The 27,394-nt window shown below is 48.5% G+C and overlaps 1 protein-coding gene across 1 annotated transcript in view; it reads left to right on the plus strand.

Moving 5' to 3' along the window:
• igsf21a (immunoglobin superfamily, member 21a) overlaps window positions 1-27,394 on the plus strand; it is a 337,456-nt gene that overhangs the window by 206,786 nt on the left and 103,276 nt on the right. The window contains exons 5-6 of the mRNA XM_038822152.1: window positions 17,526-17,641; window positions 20,322-20,784. Coding sequence (XP_038678080.1) covers window positions 17,526-17,641; window positions 20,322-20,784 — 579 coding nt within the window. The remainder of the gene's footprint in view (window positions 1-17,525; window positions 17,642-20,321; window positions 20,785-27,394) is intronic.

Genomic DNA, 27,394 nt, shown 5'->3' on the forward strand with positions numbered 1-27,394 from the left:
AGTGTAGTCATTGTTATTGTACAGACAACAAAGCAGCCAATTAGTATTGTTACGACTGCCTAGACTAGTGTACGGTCAATTCCAGCCCCACTTGACCTGGAGTCATAACACAGGTGGAATTAGATTTTATATTAATACCCAGTGGTTTTGGCTGAGTTAAATTGACTACAGTCACCAGGTTTGTGAAATGTAAACACAAGTAACCTTTTATTTTAACAGCAATTATAATTAAATAGGCAAAAGAAAATACAACTGGCTATCCATTATCTGATTCCCAACCGCACCCCTCGTTCTAACTCCCCCCACTCTCTAAACATGCACACACACAAACAGGACAGTGGGAAATGGGTAGTCGAGAAGTAAATAAAAGCTTTGATTCAGATGGGTGTCTTCCAGTTAGTTTCTTTCTCAAGGTTAGGCCTTCAGTTAGGTACTTGGTTTTTCCTTCAGCTGTTAATGATCTTCACTGCAGACTCACAGAGAGAGCAGGCAACCGGCACCTGAGAGAGGGAGAAACTCAGCTCCTCTTCCTTCAAGGGTCTCGAGGTTTCTGGCAGGTTCACTTTGAAAAAAAAACATACCTGTCAGGAACCAATCGCTTACTGTTGTCCGGCAGAACACTGTCCCTGGCCACCGGTTGCCAGGTAGCCAATCGAACCGACTTCCTCCAAAACCGGTTCCTAAGATTCACTCAGCATCGACGAGTCTGTTTCCCCTCTCCAAGATACAAAACCTAGGAACACACTGTCCTGGCAAACAGTCTTCTGCTTAAAGGCACATTCCGATTATGGGTCCATGGACCGAAAATAATATAAAAGAAATGGGAACAAAGGAAATAATAGGAAGGATTCTTACAGTATGAATTCATCTCCTACAAATTATGTAAATAATCTGATAATCTGTATTATAGTGATTTTTGGAAAGCGTTGGCAAAGATAATGGGAGAACTCCCTAGGCTTCACATAGTTTATAACTTGATATCTTGACATGGGCAATAAGCTTGCTACATCCATATTCTGAGAGTGAATAATAAGAAACAAAACAGACTATTCCGATGGATTTTTTAGATGACGGGGCCACCTGGAGGATCAGCAGGGACCTCATCCCCACCGACTCTGAAAGGGTCCGGCCATGAGGGGAGGCCTCGCCCCTCCTCCAGTCAGAAGGGGATTCCCACCTGGGATCGAGGCCAATTATTTTTTTTCTATTTTCCGCCCTCAGCTATCCGGTGCCCGTCTGCCTGAAAACTGAGGCTGGGCAGGAAAAGTGGTCACTTCAGGGCCTCAATAGGGATAAGAGCAGACGGGAAGCCCCACCCGAAAATCGTGTCCTGGGTCAGGGTGGGTGGGATTCGGAAGGGAATACAGTCCCATGCAAATTCACGCTCCCCTCCACCCTGCCTCGAAACCCGCCCACGGTGTCGAGCGTAAAACTCAGGTCCACTTGAATGTGGGGCTGGTTAGCTTAGATGGCTAGCATGTGGTTCTGCGAAGTACCAACAGTATGGGTTCGATTTCTCTTCCAGCTGAGGTAGACTTGGGATCTGTCTTCTTGCCCTATCGCCAGGAAGGGAAGGAAATGCCAAAACACCACTGACAGAAACTGCCAGGAAAGCAGTTCAGGTGAAAGCATCAGCAGGCAAATGAGGCAAGGCACTGCCTTCAGGGAAGAGCCCTCATGGAATGGGTTGGAATTCATTGGAATAGTCTGTTTTGTTTCTTGTTCACTCTCAGGATATGGGTGTAGCAAGCTTATTGTCTCTGCCAAGTCGCCCCTGTAGTTGTACAGAGATCAGTGAAGTTTCTTATGTTCTTATGTTTCAAAGCTGTGGCTGCAGTGATGTTTAGGCCACACTGGACAAGGACAACAGATTTCCTTCCCTAAATTATATTAAAGATCCCATTAGGTTTTCATAATAATCTTACAGTTACTTTTACTGGAAGGGGGCCGGTTTAGCTCAGTTGGCTAGACAGCTGGTTTGTGATGCGGAGCGAGGCCAGCAATCGCAGGTTCAATTCCGTTAGCCATGAAAGCCCGCCCTCTCAACTTTGCCCCTCGCTTGAGGTGTGGTGAACCTCAGGTTAAACCACCACCAGTCAGCTCTCCCTCGCCAAAGGGAAAGCAGCCTATGGGTCACCTGGGACTATGGCGACTCTTGCTGTTCATGGTTTTTTGGAGTTCCAAATTTTTAAACACTGAATTCACATTCTCAAAATGCCATCCCGGGATTAGAACCTCCATTCTCTGGCCTCTATGTTACTCTCCCAGGATGAAACGTTTAGTGTGGAGACAAGTTAATGTAGTGTCTATTTTGTTTTACAAGGCTGACAAAACGGATGCAGGCAATGAATAATCCATTAGACTGACTTCCATTTCTTGGAAACTAATGGAATTGTTTAAGTGGAGTAAATGTGAAGATGATTTGTACATTAAACTATTTAACAGTACTCAACATGAATTCGGAAAGGGGAGATGCTGCTTTGCCAACCCTCTCGACTCCTTTGAGCAAGTGATCACCCACGTATACTGTGATTAGCCTTATGATGTGTTGAGATACATCTCAATTTCCAAAAGGCTTTTGACAAAGTTCCACATGAAAGACTCTTATTTAAACTTGAAGTTGTGAAGATTCAGGGTAAACCCAGGGAATTGATAATAAACTGGTCACAAGGTAAGGAATAATGAGCTGAGGTACGTTGGAGTTGCTCACACGAACGTGTATTCCTTACCAGTTGCATGTATTGCAACGTTGTGCAGTTTGGCTACCAGCGTGATGAGACTTCAAGCTTCAGAATCTGCTTGGTAGCATTACGTGCATTCTCATCGACAGGGACTTCAGACTGGAGATTCAGTCTCCCAAAATCACCTCAATGCTCGTTGTGTTGTAATTGCGGTTCACAATGCCTCTATGCAAACCACGTACCAGCTGAAAATATGATGCCATGAAGTCCATGCTCAAAACGGGGAGCTGACTGAGTACATCTTTAGTGTGTCCACATCTGCCCTGAGAAAGTCCCAAATTGTATCCTCCACAATATTGTCATTGATAGAGGCGGCAGCATTAAATTCAGCAACTCTTAATAGAGGCCGCTGGCTAGATAGGATAAGAAGCACCAACACCTCTTCCCCCCCGTCCGCCCCTCCACTCCCCCCCGAAGGAAACACCAAGTGAATGGATAAGATGAATTTATCAAGGATTTAAACATTTTGTCCTCTTGCTTTAATCTATGAGTCCTACATGTTGTAGTCCCGAGGGGGTTGCTGATGGGGTGGGGTGGTGAGGTGTTTGAGGGGGCTAGTGATTTAATTTGCCTACCACTGAGGAAACAAGCCACCCATTGCCTCCCAGCTTCATACAAGCCTGAAGAGGTTGCCCCTACGATTCAAGGTTCAGATTGGGATTCCTCACCTGTGCCAGAGGTAGATAGGCTCTTCATAAGTAAAGGGAGAGGGTGAAAGGTTATAGGTGTTAGGTGGGAATGTGGAGAAATCAGATCAGGCATGATCTCATTGAATGGCGGAGCAGGCTTGAGTGGCTTACTCCTGCTCCTAATATATATATATATATGTGTGTGTATGTTCTACTGATAATCGTACTGGGCAAGCTATTGCTATGGGGCTATCTCCAGCATGAGAGCCAACCGCAAGCCACGCATGCTATCTCACATCATACTGCAGAGGGCATGTTCACTCAACATGCACACGTTGTCAGAACACAGTAGGAGATACTACAGTCCCTCAGGTAGAGTAGTTTGTAGTCTTGCTGCTAATGAGAGAAGTTAATATGAAAGCCAGCAGCAACATTTTCCTAATGAGTTGGAACAATCCTTCACAGCTTCCTGTATTTTGTCATCCAAAGCTTCCCCAGGGCTACAGTGTGAGCATCGATGTGAGATACACACACGCTCCTTATGGTCCGACAGAGGCTACAGCAGCATTTGCAATGCCAGCTGGCATTTTGCTGCACGTCAGACCTGAGGCTAAAGAAGCCTTCCCTGATTGTCTGTTAACCTTTTCATTCAGACTCCTCAAGCTATTGACTCTCAGAGTATCCGGACCTCACCACGCAGCCTTCCACAGCCAGGTGAAGCCGACATACCCCATACATGGTCCAGCATTCCCCACTCACGAGCATTATTTTTATACACCAAGTTGTTATGATCTGGAAACACTGTCTGAAAGGATGGTTGGAAGCAGATTCAACAGTAACTTTCTGAAGAAAAATTGGTCAATTCTTGATTTTTAAAATATTTTTATGGGATGACGGCTTTGCTGGCTAGGCCAGGAATTATTGCCCATCCCTAATTGTCCACAGTACTGTTAGGGCAGGAGCTCCAGAATTCTGACCCAGCGGCATTGAACTATTAGGTGGTGGCGTTTCCCAGTATCTGCGGCTCTTGTCTGTTAGATGGTTCTGGTTGTGGGTTTGGAGGGTGTTGTCTAAGGAACCTTGGTGAGTTCCTGCGGTGCATGTTGTAAATAGTACACTCGGCTGCTACTGTGCATCGGTGGTAGAGGGAGTGAATGTTTGTGGAAAGGGTGCCAGTCAAGCGGGCTGCTTTGTCCTGGATGGTGTTGAGCTTCTTCAGTGTTGCTGGAGCTGCTCTCATCCAGGAAAGGGGAGAGTATTCCATCACATTCCTGACTTCTTGTAGATGGTGGACAGGCTTTGGGTATTAGGAAAGAGTTAATGTTCCCCAGTGCTGAAGTCATAATAGGAGCTTTAATTGTTTAATTGACCACACTTCATGTTCGATAGATTGCATATAAAGGAGATACATAGAAACATAGAAAATAGGAATAGGAGGAGGCCATTCAGCCCTTCAAGCTCCTCTGCCATTCATTATGATAATGGCTGATCATCCAACTCAATAGCCTAATCCCGCTTTCCCCCAATATCCTTTGATCGCTTCGCCCAAGCGCTAGACTTAACAGCTTCTTGAAAACATGCAATGTTTTGGCCTCAATTACTTTTTGTGGTAACGAATTCCACAGACTCACCACTCTCTGGTTGAAGGAATTTCTCCTCATCTCTGTCCTAAATGGTCTACCCCGCATCCTCAGACTATGATCCTTGGTTCTGGACAACGACACCATTGGGAACATCATTCCTGCACCTACCCTGTCCAGTCCTGTTAGAATTTTATCAGTTTCTATGAGATCCCCCTCATTCTTCTGAACTCCAGCGAATACAATCCTAATCGACTCAATCTCTCCTCTTCCGTCAGTCCTGCCATCCCAAGGATCAGTCTGGTAATCCTTCGCTACACTCCCTCAAGAGCAAGAACATCCTTCCTCAGATAAGGAGACCAAAACTGCACACAATATTCCAGGTGTGGCCTCATCAAGGCCCTGTATAATTGCAGAAAGACACCCCTGCTCCTGTACTCGACTCCTCTCGCAATGAAGGCCAACATACCATTTACCTTCTTTACCGCCTGCTGCACCTGCATGCTTACCTTCAGTGACCGGTGTACGAGGACAAAAGAAGAAATTCCTCCTCATTTCAGTTTTAAAGGATTGTCCCTTCAGACTGAGGTTGTGCCCTCGGGTTCTAGTTTCTCCTACTGGTGGAATATCCTCTTTACGTCCACTCCATCTAGGCCTCTGAGTATTCTGTGAGCTTCAATGACATGTATTCAATGACATTAAAAAGGAAGACAGTGGTTTGGTGGTAATGTCACTGGACTGCAATCCAGAGGCTCAGGCTAATGCTCTGGGGACATGGGTTCAAATCCCACCACAGCAGATGGAATTTAAATTCAATTAATAAATCTGGAATATCAAGCTAGCATCATGACAATAACAATCCATCTCGTTCACTAATGCCCATTTTTGGGCAGCACGGTAGCATGGTGGTTAGCATAAATGCTTCACAGCTCCAGGGTCCCAGGTTCGATCCCCAGCTGGGTCACTGTCTGTGCGGAGTCTGCACGTCCTCCCCGTGTGTGCGTGGGTTTCCTCCGGGTGCTCCGGTTTCCTCCCACAGTCCAAAGATGTGCGGGTTAGGTGGATTGGCCATGCTAAATTGCCCGTAGTGTCCTAAAAAGTAAGGTTAAGGGGGGGGGTTGTTGGGTTACGGGTATAGGGTGGATACGTGGGTTTGAGAAGGGTGATCATGGCTCGGCACAACATCGAGGGCCGAAGGGCCTGTTCTGTGCTGTACTGTTCTATCTATGTAACAATTCTGATTCTCACCGCAGTTACTTTTTTTGCCTAAATACCTCTATGTTAACCTTTATGTTGACCACAGATATATTGGGTGGGATTCTCCAGCCTCTTAGCCACGTGTCTCTCAGCAGCAGTAGGCGGCGCTCCATTTGCTGGCGGCAGGATTCTCCGTTCCTGCCGATATCGATGGGAATTCTCATTGGCACCAACGTACGCTGCTGGGAAGCCTGCAGTCGGGGGGGGGGGGGGGGGGGGGGGGGGGGGGGTACACTGCTGGTGGGACCAGACAATCCTCCTGCCAGCGAACCAGACAGAGAATCCACCCCCCCCCCCCCCCCCCACAAACCAGCAGCCAACCCTCCCACCTCAGCGAATCTCCTCTTGAGAAGGATTTCATGGCCAATAAAATCACCGAGCTAAGCCTCCCATGGAAACATGATGACCTTCTCACAGAAACTACCCCCTCTCATGCTCCTGAGATTGTAAGAAAAATGTCGCACTTTAATCTAAGGTATTGACAACACACAATGATATAGTTGTTTGTGTAGGTGAATGAGAGAAGCACCTTTGTAATTCTTGCAGTGCCAATTGATAGTCAGTTTAATTCAGTTTGAGCATTTTCAAGGGTAAATGACATAGAATGTAGCTGCTCCTTCCCCACATAAAACATCTTTCTTTTTCCCCCAGAGTCACCTGGCTTCGTCATTGCCTCCACTGTGGCCTGGCCCACGATCAGGCCGCCCTCTCGTGGTGTGGGCCTCTTTTGCTCTGCCCTGTAGCCCCACTCCATGATGCGGCGATGCCGGCGCGAAGAAGGGAGCTACCACGCATGCACAAATTCACGCTGGTCGCAGCGCACATGCGCAGACCCACGGTGCCCATTTGACGCCGGTATCGGCAGCTGGAGCGGCGTGGGTCGCTCCAGTGCCGTGCTGGCCTCCTATAGGGCTCAGGAACGCTGCTCCTGGGGGCCTGTTGACGCCGTCGTAAAACGTGACGGCATTTACGACGGCATCGTAATCCCGTAATCCCGCCCATGGTCTCAAATAAGTGATTCTGGTAATAAAAGTCTGAAGTCTTATCCCGCATGTGTTTCTTTTTCAGTGGCCAAACCCTTTAGATGTGACGAGGCAAATTTGCATATTTACACTGTCATGTGTCGATGGGAATTTTGTTTATCTCATAGCCGATACCTCTGTGAGTCAATATCAGAAAAGGTATCTTTTTCTGCTGTGTCATGCCGACAAAAGAGTTTTAATCCATAAAATCTGTCTGGTATCTCTGAGGAGCCACATTAAGTTCCAGTTTTAAAAATTGCTTAAAATGTGGTCTTATGAAAAGATATATACTCCCATGCAGGTAATGACATCATGGGTGGGATTATCTGGACCCCCCCAAAGTTGGCAGAGGCAGCTCGTCATGGCGCCTCCGGCAGGACTGGAAGATCCCACTGGAGGCCAATGTTGAGCTGCCTCCGCTGCCGGAAACACACCGTGGGAAGGGGGTCACCTTCAGCAGGACCAAAGGGATCCTGCCGAAGGGAAGGGCGGGAAAATCCTATCCTGTGAATTCTGGGGTACATTTGAAACCATTGCGTTCCGGACAGGAATGTCAAAAATGACTCTAATATCAGTACAGTTGAAATCGATGTGAGGGCGTAATCCTGAGGCACAATGTTCGCTGGTCCGCTGCGCGTCGAGCCTTTTCAATGCAGCAACAATGGTGCTGCTGATGTGCCAGGAACTCAAAGGGGCTTCAGTGGCCTTTGAACATGAGTGAATTAGCCTCAATGAAAGTGCTTACTGGTCTGGGGTCGACTCATCCCATTTCATCACAGAGAGGAAACAGTGAACGGGCTGGGCCCAAGGTGGCAGGGGCAATCCACGTGCCATTGTCAGAACCAGTCTATGAAGGCTGCCCCACAGCATTTCCACTCTGAGGCCGCTCATTAGAAGAGTGCCTCCAAAGCCTGGAGGGTGCTCTGCCACATTGCTCACGCTACTAGAGTCAACATTTTCGAGTAAAGGAGCCAAGAAAGGGGCAGCAAAGCTGAGGGAGAAAATAGGCATGCTTCCGGCTCTTTTTCCCTCAGTTTATTATATCACTCCAGTGTAAGAAATCTGTCCAATCCCAATTGATCTCTGCTCAAGGCACTTGCACATTTTGCCAATGGTTTAACAGCCATTTCACTGCAGTGAGTCAGCCAACATTAACCCAACTACAAAGCACACATTTCTGGATTCACTCTACACTAGTCGCATTGTTCCAAACCTCATCTCGTGTGGGGCACCGGTTGGCCTTGTGGACGCAGGGCATGTACAGTTTTCAAAAAAATTTAGAGTGCCCAATTCTTTTTTTCCAATTAAGGGGCAATTTAGCGTGGCCAATCTACCTACTCTGCTCATCTTTGGGTTGTGGGGGTGAGATCCACATAGACATGGGGAGAATGTGCAAACTCCACATGGACACGGACAGTGACCCGGGGCCGGGATCGAACCTGGGACCTCGGCGCCGTGAGGCAGCAATGCTAACCACTGCGCCACCATGCCGTCCGTGCTTGTACAGTTCTTTTGGTTATTTGAAGTCAAAATCAACAAGACCAGCCATGAAATTTCCAACCGGGCTGAATGGTGAATCTTAAAACCCATCAAAGAGGTTCCGCAACATTTGGAAATCCGAATCCTTAACAGAAGCTCTCAGAGACGATCCGGCTTGTGAGCCCGTCTATAGCTGTTCGTAATGTACAGGTTTAAAATAAGTTAAATATAGTGCAATAACTGAGATTGATGTACCACTAAGGCTAAGCAAATAGTAAAAACGCTCATATACAGAGAAAATTCTTTTGTGTAAATTTATGTTGGTTGGAAAGGCAATGACGAAGCCAGGTGACTCTGGGAAAAAAGAAATGTTTTATGTGGGGAAGGAGCAGCTACATTCTATGTCATTTACTTTTGAAAATGCTCAAACTGAATTAAACTGACTATCAATTGGCACTGCAAGAATTACAAAGGTGCTTCTCTCATCCACCTACACAAACAACTATATCATTGTGTGTTGTCAATACCTTAGATTAAAGTGCGATATTTTTCTTACAATCCCCCTCATGGAACTCCCACTTCCCCACTGCCCCAAGGCCCTGAAACGATGCCTGGAGTTTTTCTCCTGTTATGCCCAGTGGGTCCCGAACTATGCAGACAAGGCCTGCCCACTCATTCAGTCCACAGCTTTTGCCCTGACGGCTGAGGCCCGCCAGGCCTTCAACTGCATCAAGGCCGACATTGCCAAGGCCACGATACACGTGTTCGACGAGTCCCTCCCTTTTCAGGTCGAGAGCGATGCATCAGACGTCGCTCTGGCCGCCACCCTCGACCAGACAGGCAGGCCCGTGGCATTCTTCTCCCGCACCCTACATGCCTCCGACATTCGGCACTCCTCTGTTGAAAAGGACGCCCAAGCCATTGTAGAAGCTGTGCGGCATTGGAGGCATTACCTGGCCGGCAGGAGATTCACTCTCCTCACTGACCAACGGTCGGTTGCCTTCATGTTCAATAATATGCAGCGGGGCAAGATCAAAAATGATAAAAATCTTAGGTCGCGGATCGAGCTCTCCACCTAAAATTCCAAGATTTTGCATTGCCCCGGAAAGCTTAACGAGCCACCCGATGCACTATCCCGAGGTACATGTGCCAGCGCACAAGTGGACCGATTTTGGGCCCTACACGATGGCTCTCACCCAGTTCTTTCACTTCGTAAAGGCCCGCAATCTGCCCTACTCCATCGAGGACGTTAGGGCTATCACCAGAGACTGCCAGGTCTGCGCGGAGTGCAAGCCGCACTTCTACCGGCCAGACCCAGCACACCTGGTGAAGTCCTTCCGCCCCTTTGAATGTCTTAGCATGGACTCTAAGGGGCCCCTTCCCTCCTCCGACCGAAACTCGTACTTCCTGAACGTGGTCGATGAATACTCCAGATTCCCCTTCGCCATCCCATGCCTCGATATGACGTCTACCACAGTCATCAAAGCCCTCAATAGCATCTTCACCCTGTTCGGTTTCCCCGCTTACATCCACAGCGACCGGGGATCCTCCTTCATGAGTAACAAGCTGCACCAGTTCCTGCTCAGCAAGGGCATTGCCTCGAGCAGGACGACCAGCTACAACCCCTGGGGAAACGGGCAGGTGGAGAGGGAGAACGGGATGGTCTGGAAGGTCATCCTGCTGAATCTACGGTCTAAAAATCTCCCGGTCTCCCGCTGGCAGGAAGTCCTCCCCGACGTGCTCTACTCCATCCGATCACTACTTTGCACTGCAACTAATGAAACCCCCCATGAACGTCTCCTTGCCTTCCCTAGGAAGTCAACCTCTGGGGTTTCACTCCCAACGTGGCTGGCAGCTCCAGGACCCGTCCTCCTCCGCAAGCCGTGTGGCTCCACAAGGCGGACCCGTTGGTCAAAAGGCTGCTGCATGCGAACTCGCAGTACGCCTACGTGGCGCATCCCGACGGCCGCCAAGACACAGTCTCCCTCAGGGACCTGGCACCAGCTGGTTCCCCCCCCCTCCAATTGCCTCAACGCCACCCATCCTCCTCCCAGCGCACCTCACCACAGCGCCCGCTCCAGGCCGATCCATCCTCCCATTGCTACCACCCGGGGATGAAGATGAGGTCTACACACTCCCGGAGTCACAGGCGACCAAGCCGACGCCTGCATCGCCACCGGGACTGCGGCGCTCACAACGGAGGATCAAGGCACCCGACCGGCTAAATCTGTGAACATTCACCAAACTGTACACTTTAAAAATGCTCACATACATGTAAATAGTTTTTCCACCGCCCCCGCTGGACTCTTTTTTAACAGGGGGTGAATGTGGTAGTCACCACTGTTTGTATATATCACATACATGAGAGGTAATACGGTAAGGTTCCTGTACTACAGGTATGGGGGTAGATCCCTGCCTGCTGGCTCCACCCAGTAGGTGGAGCATAAATGTGTGTGCTCACCGAGCTGTTTCCATTCTGGTAGCAGCTGCAGGAGGGCACACATCTCTGCTTAATAAAGCCTTGATTATTCTCTACTCTTGTCTCGTCGTAATTGATAGTGCGTCAATTGCGATTCAATTTTCTCGGCGGCAGCACATCCCCGGCAGTGGGTATTGCGACGGAGTGGGGCGATTACAATGGGAAATCCCATTGACAATCGGCGGGAAGATGGAATCCCACCCCAAGCGAACGACGCGCAGCCGAGAAAGACGCGGCTGGCGGTCCGCAAAATCCCACCCAGGGATTGAGTTAAATTCCATTATTATAATCACTGTTTCACCTTCAACTGCATCCAGTTATTTTGAGGGTGAGTCGTGTGAGTAAGACGTCACATTTCCATTAACCTCCAGGGCAAGTGTGTGAGAAATAAACCACCCTTTTGCATTTTAAAACACAAAAGCTTGCTGCTGGGCTATTCAAATTAACTCAGTCTGTCCGAGGGCTAAGTACATGCACACAGGCACATACCTTTTTTCCGCCCATGAGAAAGTAGATTTGTGATTCCTTCAGGTTGTCTGTGATAACAGCAATAATGAAAAGCTTCTGTTAAAACTATAGGGCTGGTGGATAGTTCCCTCACAATCTTCAAGTGACGTGTCAAGAAGACACATTGTCCGGTAGCAGAGAGGAGAGCTGAGCTACTGAGAACAGGTTCACACCACTTGTCAGCTCTCGTTGGCTCCATCACAATCTGTCAGTGTTGGATTCCATTCTGAGAGAACAAATTTAATAATTAGTCACTCAGGTTAGGTGGTGTTAAGTGTGGTACTGTTGCCCCGTTTGAGTCGGTACCATTTGAAGATCAGGGAGGAGCTTTTCCACAGAAACGTCTGTGTCCCTGTTCTTGAGATCGTGTAAAGTCTCTGGTGCGTGGGTGGGAGGGAGGGCCGCCCACCCCAGAGGGCTGGCAGATGGCGGTCACATGAGCATTTCCCCAGCGAGTGACCACCCGGCCATTTTCTCTCAGTACCCGAAGGGTAGGGCACCACGCAGTGCCTCTCCTGAGAGATGTGTGACGGGGTCCAGGTCTCAGCGGCCAGTCTCAATCCCGCCACCCCGTCACGCTGTCACGTTGTGTAACCGCCAACTGGAGCAGATAATCCCTTCTCCTGTTAATGGCATAAGTAACATCACATTCGTGAGGCAGCAGAAAAGTTTGGCCGATTATAATAACCACAAAAGGGCTGTGTCTGGATCATTGTCACAACAAATTACCATTGCACTGCAGGGCATCCATTAGTATGATGAACCTAACCCACACACCACATATTAATGGAGGTCAGTATAGCAAAACAATAATTGGATGTGACACACATTACCCTTTCTTTATCTCTTTTTTTCTCCTATACAATTATAAAACCTGGATTCTGATGTCTCAGTTATGCTGTTCCAGCTACAAATTACTTCCGCTTTAATGAATGAGCTCACTGGTAAGAAAACACGATGCAGACTAATCATCCGGCCCTCTTCCTCCATTATTCTTCACTATACATTGACTGTGGCTGAGGTACCGGCTCCCCCTTCGAACACTTTTCCCAAGAAACAATCCTTCAAGTGTCACCATGAAATTTTGCCATGCAGGGCATTGTGGGCCCAATGTCCACTCTTTCCTGCAAGGAAACAAGGTCATAAAGCAGAGGTCAGGCTTGAATTTCATTGAAGTCACCTGAGCTGATGTCCTGGGTACGGGGAGCATAACCGAGCAGATTTTAACCTTGGATCTTGCAATCCATATGGCCTTGTGCTATATGGCTTGGCGTCCTTTACTCATTAACCTATCAGGTTAGCCAGATTTGTATCTTGAGCAGGTGGTATGCTGTGATTTTATTGCTGGGCAGGGGCGGTGGGGGTGGGGGGGGGGGGGGGGGGGGGGGGGGGTCTGTTTTGTATATGATATTAGCTGGGAAATGTGTATTCCTCTTCATCGAGGTGAATTCAAACCATGGGCCTAACTGAGAAGATAGTGTCCTAACAGATTCTTCAATCACCTAGTATAAGCGACAATCATTTGGGCCTAGATTTCAATTGGTGCATCGGGTTCACAACCAGGTCAGTTCTCAGCTCCATGAATCCAACTTCTAAAAGTGTCTGACCGAGCGTCAGAATTTCGGTCCCAGGGAGCACGGGCTATATTGGTTGGTGCGGTTAACCCCGGTGGGAGGTAGGCCTGGTTGGGTGACTCAGGTGTGTATAATAAGCAGGCCCTCAGAAAAGCCCATTTGAGAGGTCGCTCATCCACGGTGAAGAGCGTGCGCCTCAGAGGAGACGTCACTAACTTGTCAGGTGAGTGGGAAGTCTGTAAGTGTTCTCCAGTTGTTATCTGATCCTGGAACGGAAGGCCCATCACGGGCTTTCCCTGGAGGAATAAAACTCGCATTGTTGCTGCCCATACACAGTGTACTGTCCTGAAGCACTGAGAACATGCAGTGGATTCACAAGACACAGCCATCGTCTGGCCATCGTCTGGTACAGATATTCTGCAACAGAGTAGTTGCTGCCAAGACTCAGAAGATGAATGGTGAACAGTGCCATGGTCAGTAGCCCATCTACTTGCCCTCTTGTCACCCACCTATCAGGATGCACCCACACAGTTAACCCTTGCCCAGGATCCTCACATCTACACACTGTCACAGAGGGTGACAGAGGGAGTAAACCAGTATGGCTGTCTGTGATCGTAGAGCACAGCATTCCACCTTGGAGACACAGCCCAACACACATGGCACCAAACAATTGTGACAAACCAATTTCTCCACCTCACCGGTAACGGTCATCATTGCTGATATGGTGAAAATGGTTAAGTGCCGCTAAGCTAAAGGGCTCACAACCGTTTGTTTACATCTTACAGTTTTATTCATAGAAGGTCACATAGGGGAAGCGTTGGAGGAGAAATGGGCCCAGTTGGCCCATTCTTTTCTAATCAGGGCCTTCGTGTTTTGGTGGAAGAGATCCCGGATTCAGCCCTGTACCCTGCTGGCCGGCATAACCCACCTGGATTACAATTACGGCTGTGGTGAGTGCAGCAGGAGGCCGTCAGTGTTCGTGGGTTCAGTACCGGAAAAGGGTCAATGGCCTGCTGCGTCCCGGTAAGGTAAATAGCTTGACACAGCCTCACAGAGGTCCGAGGGAAGGGTCACATCTACCAGCTGTTGATACAGTGTGACACCTGGCACATACCTCTGCTTCAGCCCTCAGGCTTGGATGTAGGTGCTGCAGGTGTGCATAGAACATGTGACTGAGCACCGTGATTCCGGACACAGTGAAGAGAATTGTGCAATATATACCAGGCAAGCATGAATTCGTGTTGAAATTGCAATCGAAAAGAGCAAAGAATGCTCAGGTGTTGGCCCAGACTGGAGGTTGGTCAGCTTGGCTGAAAACAGATGACTCGGTTAAACAGATAGCCGTGGAGATTGCCAGCACCCCTGAGCAGCTGTCTATTGGCGAGTCACTGGTAGCAGATGATAAATGTGGAGTTAAAATCATCTTGGGACATGGAACCGCCCCTCAGAGGTGGGAGGAATGTCCCAATGATGCTAACATGGGCAGGAACATAGAGTCTCAGGAGTCCACTTTTGGGGAACAGTATTTGTCTAATCTGATGTGTAGACATCTGCTGGAGTTCCCTGAGGCACTGGGAGCTCCTGGGCTCTGAATTGAGGAGTCCATCGCTGTCAAGAGCTCCACATTGTCCAGGGGCTCCGCCGTATGGTCTCTGACCATGAGAGACAGGCCTGTCTCATGGAGAGACACATGCAGCAACACTCGCAGTGGATGCAAGAGCAGCGCCTCGACCAGGAAAGACTCCATCAAGAGCCAGGATCAGCCCACTCAGAGTATGAGCACTGACAACTATAGATGTTCACCCACAGATGGGCAGTACGGTACCACAGTGGTTAGCACTGCTGCCTCAAGGTACCAGGGACTCGGGTTCAATTCCGGCCTGGGACGACTGTCTGCGTGGAGTTTGCTTGTTCTCCCCGTGTCTGCGAGGGCAGCCTCCCAGCGCTCCGGTTTCCTCCCACTGCCCAAAGTTGTGCAGGTTAGGTGGATTGGCCATGCTGCACTGCTGCCTCATGGCACCGAGGACCAGAGTTCGACCCTGGCCCCGGGTTACTGTCCATGTGAAGTTTGCACATTCTTCCCATGTCTGTGTGGGTCTCACCCCCACAACCCAAAGATGTGCAGGGTAGGTGGACTGGACACACTAAATGGCCCGTAATTGGAAAAAAAATAATTGGGTACTCTAGATTAAGAAAAGAAGGATTGGTCATGTCTCCAATTATCACCCCCCAAGCAACACGGTGGCACTTTGTAGGAGTGTGTGTGGACACAGAGCGTCAGCTGCGAGAACACTAATGAATTCCCTGTGGTTACACAATTCACATCGTATGTATCACATTTGAGCACTTATGGAATATAATTTGTCTTTGACTCATCCGTGTTTGAACACTATAGATCTCCAAAAGAATAGTAACAATGTGAAAGATGTTTTTACCAGGGACAGAGTATAAAACTGTGTCTCCCATTTATGACAGAGATGAGGAGAAATGTTTTCTCTCAGATAATTGTAAATCTTTGGAACTCTCTTTCCGGAGAGCGGAGGAGGCAGGGTCAATGAATATTTATAAGGCAGAGGTAGATACACTCTTGACTAACAAGGGAGTCAAAAAGATTTCTTTACCCCTTTATTCATTTGCGAGACGTGGGCCAGCATTTACTGCCCATCTTTAACTGCCCCCCCAATTTCAGAGGGCATTTGAGAGACAACCACATCGCTGTGGATCTGGAGTCATATGTAGGCCAGACCAGGTAAGGATGGCAGATTTCCTTCCCTGTTATATTTCTTTACTTAGCTGCAATGAGAAAAGAAGTAAAAGTTGCCACACTCTACGTTCGTCAAAAACACAGTGCAGGGTTTATTTAGAGATGTTGCTCTTAGCAAGATAGCGAACCAAAAGCCCACTCAAACATTGTGCTGATGTCACTATAGATCACGTGACATTCCACCAGCAAGCTGTGTTACTTGAATAAACAACACCTCCCTAAAGGACATTCGTGAACCAGATAGGTTTTTCCAACAATCGACAAGGTTTCATGGCCATCATTAGACTTATAATTCCAGAAGGAAAACATTTTGGGCTGGGTTCTCATTTTCTGCGGCTAAGTGTTGACGCTGGTGTGGGAAATTTGACGTTTTACAATGGCAAAATCGGTGTAAAACCCTCACCAATTCCGAGACCGGTGAGGGGCTAGCGTGGGCGCCGGGTAAAACTCCCGGCTCCCATGCCAAAAACGGGCGGAGAATGGCCGGGTCCGTGGCCGCGCATGCGCACGGCGATGACCTGTGACGGTCGCACCGTACAACATGGCACCAGCTATGCGCGGATCTGATCGGCCCCACTGGACTATCCCTGGCCAACTCCCACCAGTTCCCCAAGCCCTCCCAGAAACTCCCCGACCAGCAGCACAGTTCCAGGCCAGCTGTGAAACATTTGACAAGAACGTGGCTGATCTGGCTGTGGTTTCAATTCCATTTTCCTGTCTGTACCCCCTCCCAACCCCCCTTTCCCATGATCCTTGATTCTCTGTCTATCAAAAATCTGTGTCAGCCATGAACAAATTCAATGACTAAACCTGTTTTCTGGGAATTCCAAATACTAATCACTCTCTGAGAGAAAATCGACTCCATCAGTCTTAAAAGGTAGCGTGTTCTCAAATTGTGTTTCCTCATTCTCATCTTATCCACAAGTGGAAAAATCCTCCCAGAATCCACCCTGCCAAGTCCCCTCGGGATTTTAGATGTTTCAATAAGATTGCTTTCTCAATGGGAAGAGGTCCAAACTGCTCAGCCTTTCTTTGTAGGATTCCGGAAATTCCCTCTCATTCCAGGAATGAATTGATAGAACTTTCTCTGTACTGATTCTAAAACACTGATATCCTTTTACAAATAAGCAGACCAAAACAATTCACTCCATCAACCCACAGAAGAATGTGAGTTAATAGAGACAAGAGATAACATATTCAGTTGATAGTGAAATGAAAGGTCAACATTGGAGGCCACCATTGAGGCCAAATAATTTGCCATGTGTCTATAAAGTTCACCCATTTTTGAAAGAAATCCTATTACTTGGGCAATGAATTTTAAACCCAGTAAAGTGCTGCAAGAACTACAATTATGGATAGAAAATTCTAGGTTATGGAAGGTATCTTAACTAATTGCATTCTGCCAATCGCCATTTTAGTCTTGCTTGACATTCCTTCTGGCTCCGCTGTAATATGGTTAAATGTGCTGAAACTCAAATGTTTTTCTCCTCCAGCACCCCCTTCCTCAATCTCAGTCATCGCAGCAGACGCACCGGCAGCTTTCAGCCGCTACGAGGCTCAGAACTTCACGCTGGTCTGCATCGTTTCTGGAGGGAAGCCAGCTCCCACGGTATGTCTGCAGGAGGAGAGGAGGGACAGCAATTTTATCTCGTTTTCATTCCTCTCCCCCGCTCTCTTCATCTTTTCCCCGATACATTGTTCAGAAATACCAGGCTCAGAATTAATCCATTGACTCTGCCATTGGTACAGGGGGAACTGGACAGTAGATGCCCAAGTGTGACTCTTATGGCAGTGTCATGTGAGTGTCCCTTTAAGAAAGGTTTTTGTCTTATCACATGGCTTCAGTGATGTCATTGTGTGGGTGGAGCGGCGCTGTGGCTCTGTGAGCTGTTTTTTGGTGTCGCTTTCACATTTGGCTGCTGGGGACTCAGAGAGAGAAATGTTTTGGCTTGTTTCTCTATTTTCACTTTTAAAGATTTGTTCCAAGAAAAAAAACATTGATTATAGCTACCTGCTGCTTTGGTAACTTAAAAGATATAGCTTGCTTTCCGGAAGGGTTTAAACCTGCTGGTGAGACGGGGTCAGAATCTCAGGGAAAGCCAGTCTTATTCAAGTGAGAATGCAGAGTGCTGGGCCACGCCCTTAAAAAAGGGTTTTTGGTTTCTGGGATTTTGTTTTTGAATTGGAACAGTTAAGGGAGAATTCATGAAAGTAATCATAGATTACTATAGCTGTGAGGGCCTTTGGGTGGGATTCTCCGCGAACCAGCGTGGGTGGACCACTCCATCGCTGAGGAGTGGCGTGAACCACTCCAGCGTCGGGCTGCACTGAAGGTGTGGAATCCTCCGCACCTTCAGGGGCAAGGCCGGCACCGCAGTGTTTGGTGCTGCACCAGCCTGCGCGGAAGGTCTTGGCACCATGCCAACCGGTGCCAAAGGGACTCCGCTGGCCGGCGTGAGTTGGCACATGTGCTGGAGCGCCAGCGTGTACTGGCGTCATGCCAGCGCATGCGCAGGGAGGTTCTTCTCTGTACCATGGCGGAGGTTGACAGCGGCTGGTGCGGAGGGAAAGAATGCCCCCATGGCACAGGCCCGCCCGCGGATCCTTGGGCCCTGATTGCGGGCCAGGCCACCGTTGGGCACCCCGCAGGGCCAGATCCCCCCCCCCCCCCCCCCCCCCCCCCCCCCCCCGCGCCACCCGAGGACTCTGCAGGCCGCCCGTGGAGCCAGGTCCCGCCGGTAAGGACCTGTTGTGATTTACCCTGATGGGACCCGCCGAAAACGGGCGGCCACATTTCCCATCGCGGGCCGGAGAATCGCCGGGGAGGCCGCAGCGGCTACTGACTGGTGCAGCGCGATTCCTACACCTGCCAAAACTCTGCCGCCGGAAAATTCGGCAGCCGGCGGGGGCAGGATTCATGCTGCCCCCGGCAATTCTAAAAATTCTTGCTGTATGTGTTTATACGAATGTTAACTAAATTCTTAGAATAAGACTTGTTTTTGATTAAAGTGTCCAGGAAGACTGTTGAATCAACTCTCAAGTGAAGCACTTGTGCTCATCCTAGCCAAATTCATTTTTCATTTTTTTCAATTCAGCAAAAAGTTATAGATCAGGTGAACTCCATAACATACTTTGGAATTTTTAAACCCTGGCCCATAACAGCAGGATGATTGTCAGTGTGGCTCATAACTGCCCCATTGCATGGCCCTCACCATTATTAATATGCTGAACAGGACCTCAGTTACACTCAGATATGAACCACAAAGAGAGAATGACATCAGACTGTTTCATGTTGTACCACACTAAAGGTTCTACCCTTGCTGTGCGCTACGCCTTCACAAACTTCTGAAGTATTCCTGCCCCTTAACAGATGAATCGGCGGAAGAGTTCACACATTGCTTTAACAACCACATTTGTTTTTCGGAATTGTCAATATTCCGATAGCATCAAGCCATAAATAGGCTGATTCAGCTTCCCCCCTTTCTCCAAAAAGGATGGGGAAGCTCGACTGACAGAATTTCTTCTGTCTCCAACATTTTTGAAAATTCTTTCATGGGGTGCGGGCATCGCTGGCTGGGTAGGCATTTATTGCCCATCCCTGAGGGCATTTAAAAATCAACCACATCGCTGTGGGTCTGGAGTCACATATAGGCCAGACCGGGTAAGGACGACAGATTTCCTCCCCTAAAGGGCATTAGTGAACCAGATGGGTTTTTACAACAATGGCATAAATTCCAGTCTTTTAATTCCAGATTTTTATTTAATTCAAATTTCACCATCTGCCATGGCGGGATTCGAATGCGGGTCCCCCCCCCCAGCATGACTCTGGGTCTCGGGATTACTATTCCAGCAACAATATCACTGTGCCTCCCACTGTGACAGTGCTAATGGTCTTGCTTTCCATCAGAGATTTTATTGTCTGATTTGTCTGATTTTTACCTACGCCTGCAGCTCCACGATTTTGAGGATTCATCACTACCTTAGATACTTTTGAGATATTTTGTAACTGAGCCTCACTGAAGCACAACAAGGCCCACGGCACGATGTACAGAGAGACCAGTTAGCTCCCTCCACAGGCTTCCTTCTTTTCTTTTAACCCTTGCCATGAACATTACGCCAATTTCCCATTTTACATGGCAGATAAAGATTTAGAGGGGTCTGGAAATGTGGTAAGACGGTGGGCTAGTTGGTTTGATTCATCAAAAGCTTGTTGGTCCTGAAACCTCCCAGTGTAAGGCCATGCCTTATCTGTTTCCTGAAGGTATTACATTTCTGTGTGTTCCCAACAGGTGTACTTCAAGCGGGACGGTGAACTGGTTGAAGTCCTCCACGTGTCTCAGACATCTTCGGATGCGGGCATGAGGAAAACCCGAGTCCCTCAGAACCTTATCAGCCGGGATATGGATGACACGAAGATGCACAAATCTTTGTCCCTGTTGGATTTTGAAGGTGGAGGCAGGCTCTTCACGGAGAGGCCGTCGCAGAGCATCACTGACAGCGCTGTCTCGGCAACGACTGAAGCGGAAAGGATTCCAGAGACAGTCATCAGCCGGGAGTTCCCCAGGTGGATTTATCCCAGCGATCCAGAGTATCTGTTCCGGCACACGCAGATCCCCGTCAGCGATGGGACTGTTGAAGTTCGGGCCATGATCACCTGGACATTGAACCCTGACCTGGATAATAATGCCTTGTTCAGCTGTGAAGTGAAGCACCCGGCCCTGTCAATGCCAATGCAGTCCGAGGTGATACTGGGTAAGTCTGAGAAATTGACGCTTTAATAAAAACAGGTTGCAGGATAATTTATGAGAATCACCTTGAACCTGGGACCTCGGCGCCGTGAGGCCACAGTGCTAACCCACTGCGCCACTGTGCTGCCACTTCTTCGAATATTTTAACGTCCCACCCAAAAGATGGCACCTCCGACAGCACAGTGCTTCCCCAGATGAGTGTTTGCCCCATCCACACACTCAAGTCTCTGGAGTGGAGCTTGAACTCGCAATCTTCTGTCTCTGAGGCAAGAATGCTGCCACTAAGCCACAGCTCCCACCGCCTATGACGCAAAGACTATGAGGTCTGAAGTGTGCCATGGCCCATACTGAACTGTTTCATCATTCCTGGGGGCAGCGGTTAAAGTGCCACAATTTGCCTCAGCATCGTCGGGAAGTGATATGTCACCCAGATTTTCGGGATCACTATCCAATTGTTTTTGTTTGAATACCAAATAATAGTATCGTGTTGTCCACTGGTTGTGGCAACAAAAAAGGTCAGGACTCAAAATGGCGTCCCAGTGCAGCTCACTTGATTCCAGCTAGCACAGTATCAGGTAGGCCAAAGTCGCTCAGCAAACAGAAAGATAAAACCTGCTGGGGTTTGTGACTGCAGAGGGGAAGAGGTCTGGACGGTAGTAGGCCAGTTATTTTTGGGGGGGGGGTGTAAGGGGGAGTTCCCAGAGGACCACTCTTGTTCCTCCCAGCTCAGTAAAGGTCATCTAAAATCTATTGTTGTTGATCCTCATTTGCAGCATTGCCAGTAAATCCGGTCAGAATGTACAGGTGCACGCTTGGACTCTCTGCCTGAGCAGTTCCCACCTTTTCCAGTGGTGGATGCAGCTGACCTTCTCTTCAGCCCCTCCGATAGACTCCCATGTCGGTTTGCCATCTGCTGCCTAGAATCGAATGGCAGACACAGAAGTGGCTGAGTAATTAGTTCGCCCTGCGGAAACACATGAGGGATGGGGTGGGGGGAGGGCATTTCCCAAAATGGTTCCAACATTGGGCTCCCGACGCCCGTGATACAATTCATCCCCAAGCCACGCATGCTGGGGCTAATTCTAGTGTCCCCAACCATCATCTGAATTGAGATGGAGCAGCACAGGACTGGCCAATGATTGAACTGACCACCTTCCCTCGGTAGAACCCTTGGAGTGGGCGTGGGAGGTGGGATGGAGGTGGGGGGGAAGAGAGAGTGATGGGGAGAGGGGGGGGGTGATTGGGAGCGGGTGAGGGAGGTGGTATTTTTCGTGTTGTGTGTGCACAGGATTCAGAACATTGATTTGTAATACGCACTTTCAGTGGAAAGAGGAATTATTGCCTCTTTTTCTGCAGCAATCATTGCAATTCTTCTCCACTGCGTTCCACAAACAAATGTTTAATGATGTGATGGACATTTAACTAAGCTCTAGCCTTGTACTGCACCACATATCCAGTATTGAATAATGATGTAATCTAACAACTCCATTTTATAGCTTGTGTTTTACAGTGTCTTAAAACGTAATTCTCTGGAATCTGGTTCACAAGTCGGGATTAGTTGTGTCTGTTGGCATCAATTGATGAAGTAGTAAATGTGAGAAGTAGGCGTCCTCAGTAGCCAGTTGGAATGAATCCTGTGTGAACTTTTATGGGCAACACGTCAATTAAGCGTCAGCACAGAGACCAAAGCAAGATACTGTGGGTTCTGGGAATCTGCAGAACCTTATCTGGGGTTTATGCTGGACCCAATTCAGAATAGCAGACAGCCAGAATGTCTTTATTCCTGTGTATGTGTGTACACGCCCCCCCCCCCCCCCCCCCCCCCAACCCGCCCGCCAGCCACTTCGGATATTCACCATTAGCGTATGCAGAAGGTCGCCAGTCCCATCGCAGAAACAGGATTCCGCCACCAATCTTCCGCTGAAGTTGTAGCAGCCAATCAGGAGGACACCTGGGTAAATCCTCACAGTTTTCGGATGAGTTAGGAAGGTTTAGCAGTGAGAACCTGCCTGTGTTGTGTAAATCAAGGAACTCACTTGCCAATGAGTGACACCAGCTGGAGTCATATCTGCATCTTGCCTTGCATCAAATTCCATTTTCCCCTCATTCGCATCCTTTACTGAACTACAACAACTTCCTGTCCGCTGGAACACGGGATTTAAAATGATCCTCCTCACCTCCAAATTCCTCTTTTCCGGCCTTTCTTGTAGTCCCACAGTGACTCTTGGTTCCGGTACACCCCCACCTTACTTCTGTCCCACTCTCGCTGGCCGAGCATTCTGTTATCCCCTCCACTGTAAAAAAAAATCATCTCAGTATCCAATTCCCACCAGTTCTTCAGCCCCCTTTGCCTAATCTTCTCAGCAGTGCTTGGCGCTAATTCCTTCTCTCCTCTGCAAAGTGCTTTGGGGTATTTTCCTGCATTCAAGGTGCAGAATAAATGCACGTTACCGTTGTTGAACCAGCACGATTTAACCAGGAGAGAAACAGCCCCGGGTACGCCAGCTCCCATAGCCTTAGTAACAGTTTCACTGACAGGTCATTCATCCATTCTGAACACCGTGACAGCAGTCTTGGATTGTTTTCTGACTCAAAATAGGACTGAGGGATGTAAGGACAAACAAGAGCAGAGGTGATTGAATAGTTGATGTTGCCCCAATGGGCACATTGTTCAGGGCATTCTAACATCATCGGAACAAAGTTCACAGATTGGACTTCCTTAGACATTTTCTAGGGACCAAATTCTCCAGCCCCAGGGACAGGACCGGAAAATGCGGAGAGACGTTCACAAGTCCATTGACCGACTTTTGGCAGGACTGGAATATCCCACCAGTGGGAGGGGCAGTAAAACGACGTCCCAGGGTATTTTTATCACCTCCTTCATGAAATTGAGATCAGTTTAAGCCGCCACAATACCTTGATGGGGGAATGGACTCAATAAGCTGAATAGCTTGCCCACCTTTTACACTTTCACACGTTGAGAACTGTCCACTCAGCTTCCCTTCCTAACCCACCCTAGCTGACATTGTAAATTGTTCCTTTTTGTCCCCCAGCGTTTCAAAACAATGTCATCCCTCCTTCCTCAAAAAAACTCCCTACTTCCTTGATGGAACCATCAAATCAGCGAACACGTGTAGTTGGATCTGAACGGAGGCTTTAATACACTTACAACAGAGCCAGCCTATTCATCATTGAACTTCAGATGAACTGGCAGGCTGGCTCTAAGGCACTGATCTTTATACATCGGTCCCAGGGGGAGGAGTCCTGGGCGGAGCCAAGGGAGGAGCCCAGTACAAACTCTCGCGTACTCCCAGAGCGACTCCCCCTGGTGGTCGGATAGTGCAACTGCGCTTACAATGGTGGATAGTGAATATATATACACGGAGTTATATTGGCAACTATATACAGCATTGATCTTACAACGGGTAGATAACGAACATATATACATGGAGTGATATTGGCAACTATATATAGTGTGAATCACATTCACCACATTCCTGCTTTGCGATCCTCTCTCAGGTCCAGCTCTTGGATGAAGCTTTGGGCTAACACCCCTTAGTATCCGGGTGGCACAGTGGCCCAGTTGTTAGCACTGCTGCTTAGGACGCTGAGGACCCGGGTTTGTTCCTGGCTCCGGGTCACTGTCCGTGTGGAGTTTGCACATTCTCCCCCTGTCTGCGTGGGTCTCACCCCTACAATCCAAAGATGTGACAGGTCGGTGAATTGGCCACACTAAATTGCCCCTTAATTGGAAAAAAATAATTGGGTGCTCTAAATTTATTATTAAAAAAAACACTCCTTAGTGTCCATTTTCATGGCAAAGTATCCATTTTTTGATTACTCCTCTGAAGTACCATGAGACATTTTTCCATATTGGGCACTATGCAAATCCAATCTGTTGGTTGTTGATTGCTCTCTGTTGTCTTTGTGTGACAGCGGCCGATATGTGGAGGCCCCATATTCTTTTCTTATAACTTTCCGACCACCACTCTGAATTGAAAATTGGATTGCCTGGCATTTGTCAAAATATCTCATGTGGGGCAGCACGGTGGCACAGTGGTTAGCATTGCTGCCTACGGCGCTGAGGACCCGGGTTCGAATCCCGGCCCTGGGTCACTGTCTGTGTGGAGTTTGCACATTCTCCCCGTGTCTGCGTGGGTTTCACCCCCACAACCCAAAGATCTGCAGGATATGTGGATTGAACACTCTAAATTGCCCCTTAATTGGACAAAATAATTGGGTACTCTAAATTTATAAAAATAAATATCTCATGTGACTATTTTAAACTGTGTAGTATGGCTCCCAAGTATTCCATAGAATCCCTGCAGTGCAGAAGGAGGCCATTAGGCCCATTGGGTCTGCACCGACCCTCTGAAAGAGCACCCTACCCAGGCCCACTCCCCCATCCTATCCCCGTAACCCCGTGCATTGATCGTGGCCAAATCACCTAACCTGCACAGCTTTGGACACTAAGGGACAATTTAACATGGGCAATCCATCTAACCTGCACATCTTTGGACAATATACCTGTCCTTTAACAACCCCATTCTTTATTAATTCGACTCATTCAGAGGGATGGGCTGCATAGATATAGATTGGGGCAAACGGAGCAGGACACAAGATGCTGCTTGGTCAGAAATATGTCAACGATTCTGCTTACTGATTTCACAGCTGTTACCATGGAGATGTAAAGTTTGGCTGTTGTGCTGATGTAGGGTGAGTTTTTCTGCCCCACCCTCGGCACGATTTGTTGCGGCAAAGTCGGCCTGCCATTGGCCCGCAGCGGAATCCTATTCTGTACAATTCATGGCCCAGATCCTTCCACCTATGACTTTCACTCGGGCTTTTGGCAGGAGAGCTGCCTTCGCTAAATTTGCAAATCAAATGGCATCAACAGGCCCTGAATGCAATTTTAACGGGCCGAGGAATGCGGTTGGCTGCATTTTCTATTCTCTTTGGACCGCTTTACCGTTGAGCTGCATCCCCTACTCCTCAAATTCAATGCCCCACCAAAGAACCTGCCAGGCCCAAATTCTCCCATATCCATAAAAATCTTTAAAAGTTCTGTGAATTCCCTCCCAAACCCCATCCACAGCTTCTTACAGAGACCAAAGTCCAAAATTGGCCATTCTTTCCTCCTCAGTTTGAGAATGGGATTTATAATCCTCCTCTGTAATTCCACATCTTACCTACGTTCTCTAGCCTAAGACAAGGAGTATTCCACACACTGGCACTCAGAGTTTGGCAGGGAGCTGAGCTCACCACTCTTGAGGGCAGGCTGCCAGGCCTCCCTAATATTTATTCTAATCACGCTGCTGTGTATATTCAGCAATGTTTTCCTTCATACATGCTGCTTACAAAGCTCTACCTGTTCTGTATCATTCTTTTAGGAGCCTTTTCCGTGAACTTTTTAATTGCCCAAAAGGTTTTTTTATGTTATTGTCGTTAAATTTAAGCGGGTATTTGAGATCTGCGCAACACTCTAAATAAGAGGCCACTCGTGATCTGGGTCTGTAATTAGCATTCCACAGGGCAGAGAGACTGTCACAGTAACACCATACCAGTGCGCCCAACTTGGTGTTTGTTGTACAGACGCTGGGATGATATTTGCTGATCTGTGGAACATCGTCCTTTCAGAGTCCCATTTCCGAGTTACAGTGAATAAACCATTCAAGTGACGCAGGAACCTCAGACGGAGAAAGAATATTTGTAGTGGCTCATTGATTGTCTCTCTGTCTCCCCCGCACATTATTATTTCATTTCTGTTTTCTCTCCGTTCCGTGCGACCTTTCTGTTTGTGGCTGCGTCACCCGATCTCTCCATCACTCTCACAATCCACCTATTTCTTTGTGCCCCACTCACTATCTCCAGCTGCCTCAATGTGTTTCTTTATGTGGTGTTCTCTTCTATCCTTCTCAATATTACTCTATTGCCTCTGTGACTCACCAGCTTTCTATCTTTGTGTATCTCACTTTGTATCTTGCTCTATTTTTCGATCTGCTTCCTTCTCTTCATCCCTCTCTTTCAAAGCTCACCTCTCAATTTTTCTCTCTTGTCCTTTTATGTCTCTCGGCATCTCTCTCACTATGGACGGGATTCTCCGATCCACCAGCCATGCGTGTTTCTCGGCAGCACGCCATTCGCTGGCGGCGGGATTCTCTCTTCCCACCGCTTGTCAATGGAATTTCCCACTTAAGCCACCCCACGCCATTGGGAAACCCATGGGCGGAGTGCGTCGGTAGCGGGAAAAGCTAATTACATTGGCTGGAGAACTCCAGCCTTTATTTTTATTTCTATTTTTCTTCATCTCACTATTTATCTGTGTCTCACTTTCTATCTCTTATTCCACATCCTCTCTCCCTTCCTGTTTTCTTTGTCTAATTTTGTCTCCTTGGGCGGGATTCTCCCAGCCCCCCTCCGCCGGTCAGTGAATTCCGTCCCCGCTGGCTGCCGAATTCTCCGGCGCCGGGGATTTGGCGGGGGTGGGAATTGCGCAGCGCCGGTCGGCGGCAGCGGCCCCCCCGACGATTCTCTGGCCCCCGATGGGCCGAGTGGCCTCCCGTTTTCAACCAGTCCCGCCAGCGTGAAATACACCAGGTACTTACCGGCGGGGC

The sequence above is a fragment of the Scyliorhinus canicula genome, chromosome 16 (genome assembly GCF_902713615.1).
Source record: "Scyliorhinus canicula chromosome 16, sScyCan1.1, whole genome shotgun sequence".
NCBI classification, from domain to species: Eukaryota; Metazoa; Chordata; class Chondrichthyes; order Carcharhiniformes; family Scyliorhinidae; genus Scyliorhinus; species Scyliorhinus canicula.